Source organism: Parasteatoda tepidariorum, chromosome 10 (genome assembly GCF_043381705.1).
Source record: "Parasteatoda tepidariorum isolate YZ-2023 chromosome 10, CAS_Ptep_4.0, whole genome shotgun sequence".
Taxonomy (NCBI): domain Eukaryota; kingdom Metazoa; phylum Arthropoda; class Arachnida; order Araneae; family Theridiidae; genus Parasteatoda; species Parasteatoda tepidariorum.
The window spans coordinates 71,530,812-71,539,910 of NC_092213.1; the positions used below are offsets into that span (position 1 = coordinate 71,530,812).

At 33.1% G+C, this 9,099-nt stretch overlaps 2 protein-coding genes across 3 annotated transcripts in view; both read right to left on the minus strand.

The window, feature by feature from the left end:
* Positions 1-9,099, minus strand: part of LOC107449272 (uncharacterized protein CG3556-like) — a 184,835-nt gene that overhangs the window by 111,957 nt on the left and 63,779 nt on the right. The window lies entirely within an intron of this gene.
* The window catches only part of LOC139426931 (uncharacterized protein CG3556-like), a 42,929-nt gene that overhangs the window by 32,384 nt on the left and 1,446 nt on the right, over positions 1-9,099 (minus strand). Inside the window, exons 2-5 of one of the 2 annotated variants that reach the window (XM_071187102.1) lie at positions 8,871-9,034; positions 7,982-8,168; positions 3,552-3,671; positions 1,913-2,132 (exon numbers count right to left, since the gene is read on the minus strand). In XM_071187102.1, coding sequence (XP_071043203.1) covers positions 1,913-2,132; positions 3,552-3,671; positions 7,982-8,168; positions 8,871-9,034 — 691 coding nt within the window. Of the gene's footprint in view, positions 1-1,912; positions 2,133-3,551; positions 3,672-4,047; positions 4,168-7,981; positions 8,169-8,870; positions 9,035-9,099 lie in introns of both variants that reach the window. The other variant, XM_071187103.1, reaches the window with a different exon arrangement.

The following is a 9,099-nucleotide window of genomic DNA, read 5'->3' on the forward strand; positions in this document are numbered from 1 at the left end:
ATATATATATATACAGGATACTCTCAATCAGTTAGTTTGGTTTTATGTCTTTTAATTTTATTTAGTTGCCTTAATTTTATTTCTTTAATTTTTAATTATTTTCTTTCAAATCTTATAACTTTTAAGGTTTCCCAATGGGAAGTTTCATTGAATTAATAAATTGAACACCTAAACTAAATTTATAATATGAAGAAAAATACTTAAAGAAATTGTAATTTAATTTAAGAAATAATACTTTAATACAAAATACCTGATCAAATATCCGAAAAAAAGAAGAAAATACAGTAGGAGACAACAGAATCCACCGACAACAGCACTAATTAGTAGGACCAGGATAAAGTAATACTCAGCTTTATGCTGTGGTTGGGCCACTCTAGCACTAAAGGTTAGGTCGACTAGCTTTGAAACTTAATTAAGTTCCAATACATACACTCAATCAATTAGTTTAGTTTTACGTTTTTCAATTTTTTTTTATTTATGGTTTCAGAATTGGTGGTTTTATGGAATAAATTCAATATTCAAACCTGCGACATTTGACTTCGATCCTAAAGCTTGAGTTTTTCATCCGTTGAATATACATACTTCAACTTCGATTTTCAATGTTTCAATATGTAACCTTCATCTAACTTGTTAATTTTTTGTGGAACAGTCGAGGACATAAGATTGTGGTATTTTGCCATAAAGCTGCAGAAACTGCTATTTCATTGATTGAATGTTAATGTCCCCCTGAAGAAGCTACTATGTTGTTAGTGCTTTTTATTTTTTTTAATTTATATTTTGATTGGTGATGTAGTTTGTGGATTCTTTTGTCTCGTGCTTTTTTTTTTAATTTTTGGTCAGGTATTTTGAGTTAAAAGAACTGGTCTCCTCCGTATATGTAGGCGTCTCCAGAAAAGGTGAAAAAAAGGATCCTATTCAAACTCAGAAGGTCATTTTAATTGAAAATCTGTAGGCTTTGTGTCTGTACTTTTGATGCAGCGCAAAGATATAATAATTTGAATTTATTATTATCTACAATCCAAGCAAAATATCCGTATATGGACCATTCCATCCGAGGGGTCACACCGATATGCCAAACGCTTTATAGCGAGGAGGTAGCAGGTTCGAATCTCGCTGCTGCTCCGGTCGTATCTATAAGATATCCTTCTCTAATTTGTGCTATCCGCTCTTCAATTTGCCAAGGGTTTTAATCGCAAAAGCTTGCATAGTGCATATGTCTGTGTATCAATAAACAAACAAAATACGAGTCCCCATGTTTTCTAAAGATGTATAAAAAAAATTTTAATTACATATTTTTCTTTTAAAAAAACTAATTTTTTAAAGAAAAACGTAAAGTAATAAGTTGGTTTGCTTCATCCATCACTGTTCCCATTTGGTAGGAGTAACAGTTCATAAAGTGTAAAAAGTATCTTTTTGTAAAAAAGTGGTAGGAAATTACCTTATTAACAAAGACGGCTAATGTTATTAACTTTTTTAACACTAAAATATGTTGTAAAAGTATGACATTTAAGCAAAACATTTCTAATTATTTATATATTTTGGTGGACACGAGTTATTTCCCAAAAGAGGATAGGGTATACTTTATGCTACTTGGAATAAAGTAAAAGTACTGAAATGGAGCTACTGTTGTTTCGGTTTTATAAACAAGAACCTTTCTCAGTGACTAAACAACAAATGATCTCTTAATTTATGGGTTTACACACTGAGGGGGGTTCTTATTATAAAATCTAAATCATAGCTTTTCCAACTCAGTACTTTTATTGGTGATTAATTCAGGCTGTTTTACTTGATCTACAAATGACTTTGTTTCACTGAAGAAAAAAAATGTGTGTTTTTCAAAAAAGAACATATGAGATGAAAACTTCGATTAGTGGATTAAGACGCATTGAAGATATAATATAAAAATGCATACTTAAGCAGACTTATAGCAATTTTTACTTCTGACTGCTTAGCCATTAGTTCTTCGTCGAGATTTGAGCCATTGAAGTAAGCTCCATTAGAGAGAAATAAAGCTGTGACTGCTCTAGGGGTGTTTTCATGCCAATCCCAAAAAGGGGTGCGCTTACTTTTAAGCCAGGATATTGCTTGAGCCCGCGCTTTGTCAACACCCACTACACTAAGGATTCCGGTATCTGAAATGTGGAATTGATATTAGCTAGTGCTCCAAAAATGACAGATCTTGCAAAAATATCAATTAAAAAAACGGAAGGGTATAGAAATGTAAGGTATAGAAATGCTGCATTTTGTTTAGAAAATCAAATAATTATTCTCATCAAGTATTAGTAGCATTATATCCAAATCGCGGGTTGAAGAATACCACAGCTTCATATAAATTTGTTTCAGATTGAGTAGGAGCTGGTATTTGTACTTTATTTACGTCGCACTAGAGCTGCACTATGGGCTATTTATTTTTATTTTATAACAGTCATTGAACAGCCAAACCAATTTCTTGGATTTACGACTGCTGATGTTCAACTTCGTAGCCTTGTAATTTTGAGCCAAAGGGTGACAAGAGGGAAATCCTGGATCAAGCATTGGGAGAAATTTGTCTTTGTGGAGGTTTTTTTTATGGAACTAATCCACAGTTGCTTACCATGGAAAGTAAATCCTCCCATGATTAGCCTGACAGCAATGGGACGCATGACCCGTCTACCACTGAGGATATTTTATGACCACTGTGGTTGGTGCAAGCCGGATGCGGAATTTGTATTGACTTGCCATCACTGGCAAACCCGGTTCACCTCATTGGAAGGCAATAGTTCTATCCATAGAGCCATCATGGCTCACAATGGGCTGTTTTATTTTATTTTGTAACCATCGTTGAACAGCCGACCCTATTTAATGGGTTTACGGCTACAAATGTTCAACTCCGTAGTCTTGTAATTTTGAACCCAATCCAGAAGACAAGAGAACTCCTGAATCGAGTATTGGAAGAATTTCGTGGAGGACTTTTTGATAGAGCTAACCCGCATTTGCGTTCCAGGAGTTACATGAAGAGGAAGACCACGAGAAACTCCTGTGGTTAGCCTGACGGCAAGGGGACTCTAACCTATGATCCGTCTTCTACTGAGTATTTCACGTCAGCACTTTGCACGGTACAAGCCGAATGCGGAGCTGCCAGTGATGCTATACTACTGTAATCTACTGGGATCTCTTTTAATGATCAGTCCACTGCAGGGTGACTAGGAACAAAAAGCGGCCATCGGACAATGCTGAATAGATTGTTCCCGTCATGCTGTTGGACACTTACATTTGTTTGTTGTGGATGAGTATAATATTTTTAAGTAGAAAATGCTTACGATTAATGGATAAATATTTTTCCAGTAGCAGTGAACAAAAGTTTCTTAATAAATAAAATTTTTATTTAAATTTTGTCAAAAATTAAGAATTATTTGTTTATCTGACCTTTTATATGTCTGTTCAAATTAGTGGTGTGAAAAGGTGGGCAAAATTCGTTTAATTCAAATTTATTAAATTAGCAATGCTTTAGATTTGCTTTAAGTTCTCTAGTTTAATTATAATGAAATATATAAACCGTTTAATTTACTTACCACAACCTATTTCATCAATTCCATTCTTACAATCCTCTATTCCATCACATACTTTTGATTTAGGTATACAGGAGTGTGAAGAACATTTGAAGCTACCTTTTTTTACGCATTCAATGTCTCCTGCAAAAATTAAAGCGAGAAATAATGAACTCATGGAAGCCACGTTCAGGAGAAAATATGTGAAGGGGTATCTTAGGTATGGATATAACAAAATGCCGCATAAGGTGGCGTCAATTTGTAAAAATTAAAAAAGTTAGCCTGACCGCNTTCCAGTAGCAGTTAACAAAAGTTTCTTAATAGATAGAACTTTTATTTAAATTTTTTCAAAAAATAAAAATTATTTGTTTATCTGACCTTTTATATGTCTGTTCAAATTAGTGGTAAAGGTGGGCAAAATTCGTTTGATTCAAATTTATTAAATTAGCAATGCTTTAGATTTGCTTTAAGTTCTCTAATTTAATTATTATGAAATATATAAACCGTTTAATTTACTTACCACAACCTATTTCATCAATTCCATTCTTACAATCTTCTATTCCATCACATACTTTTGATTTAGGTATACAGGAGTGTGACGAACATTTGAAGCTACCTTTTTTCACGCATTCAATGTCTCCTGCAAAAATTAAAGCGATAAATGATTAACTCATGGAAGCGACGATCAGGGGAAATTATGTGAAGGGGTATCTTTAATATAGATATAACTAATGCCACAAAAGGTGGCTTCAATTTGTAAAAATTAAAAAAGTTAGCCTAACCGCAAGGGGACCATGATCCGTTTACCACTGAGGATATTTTACGTCAGCACTGTTGTCGATGCGAGCAGGGTGTGGAATTCGCATCGACCAACTATCGCTAGGACTCGAACCAACCTCACCTTATTGGGAGGCAAGAGCTCTATCTGAGCCAACACTGCTCTCCTGACCTATTTGATTTTTTGAGAGTTTTTAAAGTCTACTTTGAAATTAGGACTTAGAATGAACTTTTAAGTTATATTGTTTGGCTGCCACATGCGCCAAAAAATGTAAGTAGTGATAGACACTTAATTTCGTTTAGTTAATCTATTTATTTATTCAGACGCAAATATCACAATTAATTAAATTATCTATATTTAAACTGAAAATATTCCTTGCATACATTTTCATATCATTTACATTCCATCACCTCATCGAAACACCGCAAATTTCAAGCTAAAGATGAATGGGGAAAAGGCCGCAAGTGGCCCCAGGTGCCCTGATGTTTAATACAGTACAGGACTGCATCCAATTTCATCAAGAATGCCAACTTTCTCCGCTTTGTTGAGATAGTAGCTGATGCGAGGCGTTACTTTGTCACAATAAAGATGTGTCGAGCCTCTTAATAAAATTGGCAAAATTATCCGAAAATCTACATATATTACTTCGTAGTTCTCTACAAATTTTCAAAACGTTTTGTTGAATCCGGAGCAGTTCTGATCTGTGTTAGTAAATTTCATTTAAAAGCTTGTTGCCAACCACAACATTTAAATAATTCAGATACTGATATCCTAAGCCACTTTAAAAGAAACTTTAAAATGATTGCGGAAGAAGCCGACAGGCCTGGGGATGCCAACTGCTCCGGACACTCCAAAATAATTGAAAACACGGTAAATAACTACAAAGTAAATTTTGTAAATATTTGACTATATTTGCTTGCTTTTTAAAAGGTATAGCGTGACATTAATACTAAGAAGTGGTGAATTGTATAAGCTAACGAATTATTTAGAAATAGTGGTGGATAAAAATCTATTNTTTTTGAGCAATTCCTGTAATTCTTTGATTAATGACACTAATCGGTGAGCAAGTTTAGGCGTCAAATTGGATGTTGCTCGAGGGCTCCTTCTGCTGGCGTGGGTCTCGCACCCAGTATAGTTGGCTGTGTGGCTTTTGTAACAATTACAGCATTTTGGAGCTGTTGTTTTGTCTTTGTTGCATTCATGTGATCTGTGGTTTCCAGCACATTTTACACACCTTGCAGGTGCATTGCAGTGGCTTTGCGTATGTCCATAATTTTGGCAGTTGTAACATTGTATAGGTCCTAGACCTCCTCGAAATCGTTCGATTTTGATCGGGATCTGCTGTATGTTGTTGACTTCGAATACTCTATGGTATTCGCCGTTGATGTTAGGATTATGAGAAAAAGTGGAAGGAGCCGATAGGCCTCTCCCATTCTCTTCTTAAACTGCACTATTTTAAAGGTTTCAATATTGTTTTTCTGTAATTCTCTACTTTGAAACTAGGACTAGAATGAACTTTTAAGTTATATTGTTTGGCTGCCACATGCGCCAAAAAATGTGAGTAGTGGTAGACACTTAATTTCTTTTAGTTAATCTATTTATTTATTCAGACGCAAATATCACAATTAATTAAATTATCTATATTTAAACTGAAAATATTTCTTGCATACACTTTCATATCATTTACATTCCATCATCTCATCGAAACACCGCAAATTTCAAGCTAAAGATGTATGGGAAAAGGGCCGCAAGTGGGCCCAGGTGTCCAGATGTTTAACACAGTACAGTAGGGGAGAGTGGGGTCAATTGTAAAATTTTTTACTTAACTATTTTTAACTAACAAAAAATCCAATATATTATTAGTATTAATTGACAGACGAGTAAAGTAGACTATCCACTACTAGAAAAAAAATAAATGCCTTATTTTAAATATTATTATAATAGTTATTAACAATTTTTGACAGTCGTACACTTGTTACAATTGTCCCCACTTATGGGGTCAATTGTAACAGTTCATAAATTCAACTAAAACATAGTTAATTATACATATTATCATAGTTGTGATATATTTTTTTATTGATCAAAATAGTAGTGATATTTTAGGAGTAAAAATAATAATGAGCAGAGACCTAAAGGGTTAAACTTTTAACTTTAAGGGGTTAAAAATTTTAATTTATGCTGTGAAATGTGACAAATAAAATAATGCACATGCAACATTATATAAATGATATAGGAAACTATTGGTGGTTCTTAAAAGAGTTAAGTAATGGTTTGTAAACGTAAGATTATTTATTTTCAGCTGTTACAATCGTCCCCAAGACGCCATTTCAGCTTCATTTATTAAAAACAATGCTAGTTAATTAACAAAATCAATTTTTTATTATTGAAATGTTAATTAAGGTGTCCACTTACATATTCGGTTAATAATTTTTTTTTGTTTAAGCAAAATTACTTTGTTACAATATAATATTCTATTACCAAAAAAGTACTTACGTAGTGTAAAAATATCTTTTGTGATGTAACTCTTTCAAAAGTACATAAAAATGGTTGCCAGCAGGGGTGTGCATGTAGATTTATTAAATACACCTTGTGCGCCACCTAGGAACCAAATCTAGAACCCGGCACTCGAAATGTTTGCTCTGTTACAATCGTACCCTGTTACAATTGACCCCTCTCTCCCCTACTGCATCCAATTTTATCAAAAATGCCAACTTTCTCCGCTTTGTTGAGATAGTTTTCTGGTAGTAAAAAAATTTATGCTGATTCTTGGGTTAATACAGAGATCCGCACTGCAGATAAATATTTTAGAGTGGTCTCTTAATGTATGAGTCTTTTTACTCCCCACTACTTTGAAATAATTCAAAAGTTGATGTGAGGCGTTACTTTGTATCAATAAAATTGTGTCGAGCCTCTTAAGAAAATTGGCAAATTATCCGAAAATGTGCAAATTTTAGTTCGTAGTTCTCTACCAATTTTCAAAACGTTTTGTTGAATCCGGAGCAGTTCTCATCTTTGTTTGTAAATTTCATTTAAAGGTTTGTTGCCCATCTCTACATTTAAATAATTCAAATACTGATATCCTAAGCCTCTTTAAAATGAATGGGTTAGCCTCCTACAACTGAAAGCCTCCACACGGTTTTTTCATGGGTAGTCCGATCAGACCACTGTGAAGGATATCCACTTACCGATTTACCAATTTTGAACGAGTCAATTAATACAGAATTTAGTTAAAATAAGAAAGTGGTAGTAAATGTATGACTAAAAATTTTTTTTATATATGAATATTACTGGTTTGTCTTATTCACTTGTCAACCACTACAGATTAAATTCTCAAATATATCAGATAAATTTCTCTCAATTACTTTTATAAAAGGTTTTGGGTTAATGCGCACAACTGCTGCGCGGACTACTTATAAAAGACCGTGTGGAGGCTTCTTGATGTAGGAGTTGATGCTACAACGGACGAATGAAAGAAACTTTTTAAAAATCTTTTTTAAATTAAAAGCGAAATAAACGCACTTAGGTTGGTTCTTAAATCTCGTGCGTAAAGCGGAAGTAATATACAAGAAAAAATGTAAATTTTTATCTCTTTTAAAAGGTTTTGATATATTTTTTAATCACAATCTTTGCAGTTTTAGACGTACATTACATCCCTGTTATTGTTTTATATACTTACTTATATCATATTGTAATCTGAAGCTTGGGCTCCTGCTATTTCCATTATATTCTTGGAAATAGAACTCAATCTGAACATCAGTCAATGCGGTAATGGGATTCAGTTTCGAGTAGGAATCGGTGCCACAGAATGTATAGGTTTCATTTGTATCATTTACATGGATTTTGAGGTAGGCGTAACTACAACTCTGTTTATGAAAATGTAAAAAAAAAAAAAAAATTAAGAAATTGCAATGTTACATTTAACCCTTTGACGCAGATGGGACACTGGTGCCCTCTTTATTGTATTTTTTTCAGCCGCTCTAATTTTAAGCAAAAATGTATTTTGGTATGTATAATTATAAATAGAAGTCAAACAGTTACCAAAAAAATTATTTGATTATCGGAATTAGTTTTGTACTAAAATATAAAATCCTAAAAAAATTGTTTTTTTTTCTTCTCATTCATATTCAAAAATTTATCAATAATTGATATTGAAAATTGAAGAAATTTAAATGGTGGAAAGCTTTTTCTCTCAGATCTTTTTTTTTTAATATATCTAATGCCCACATGGATTGGCATTTGTCAATTCAGGCCTATTAGGATAGATTTGTTGGCCCCTCTTTCAGGGGTACGTATTAGGTTGGCCAACTGTTGCTCCCATAGTAAGGACAGATAGTCTCTTAGATCTAAATAACTGCAAATAAATTTAATTTGAAAAATTATTGTTTGAAAGTGAATCGTGCTTAGAAGATTTTATCTTTAACGCAGAGAAAAACAGCCGCGATTCATGGAAAAAGTTTAAAAAAATATGTTCAATAAATTTCTGCTTCAAAGGGTTAGTAAAATTCAATCGGAAACATTTTTGGTGAAAAAAATTGTTGAAAGACATTCGTAAAAAATTAAGATACCTGTGAGTACATGGACCAACTGAATTGGTCTAGTTTAATGAATCTGTTTTCTGGTACAGGGACTGTCCAACACTGCTGGCGCGTACTGTATCTAAAGTAGTAGAAGGAATGAGAAAGTATTCCACTCTGAGCTTTTATTTCAGTACATTGAGAATAGACAGTACCTTAAAAAAATAAAGTTTCAAATAAATTGAAATCATTTTTCAAAAAAAAATAAATAAATAAATAA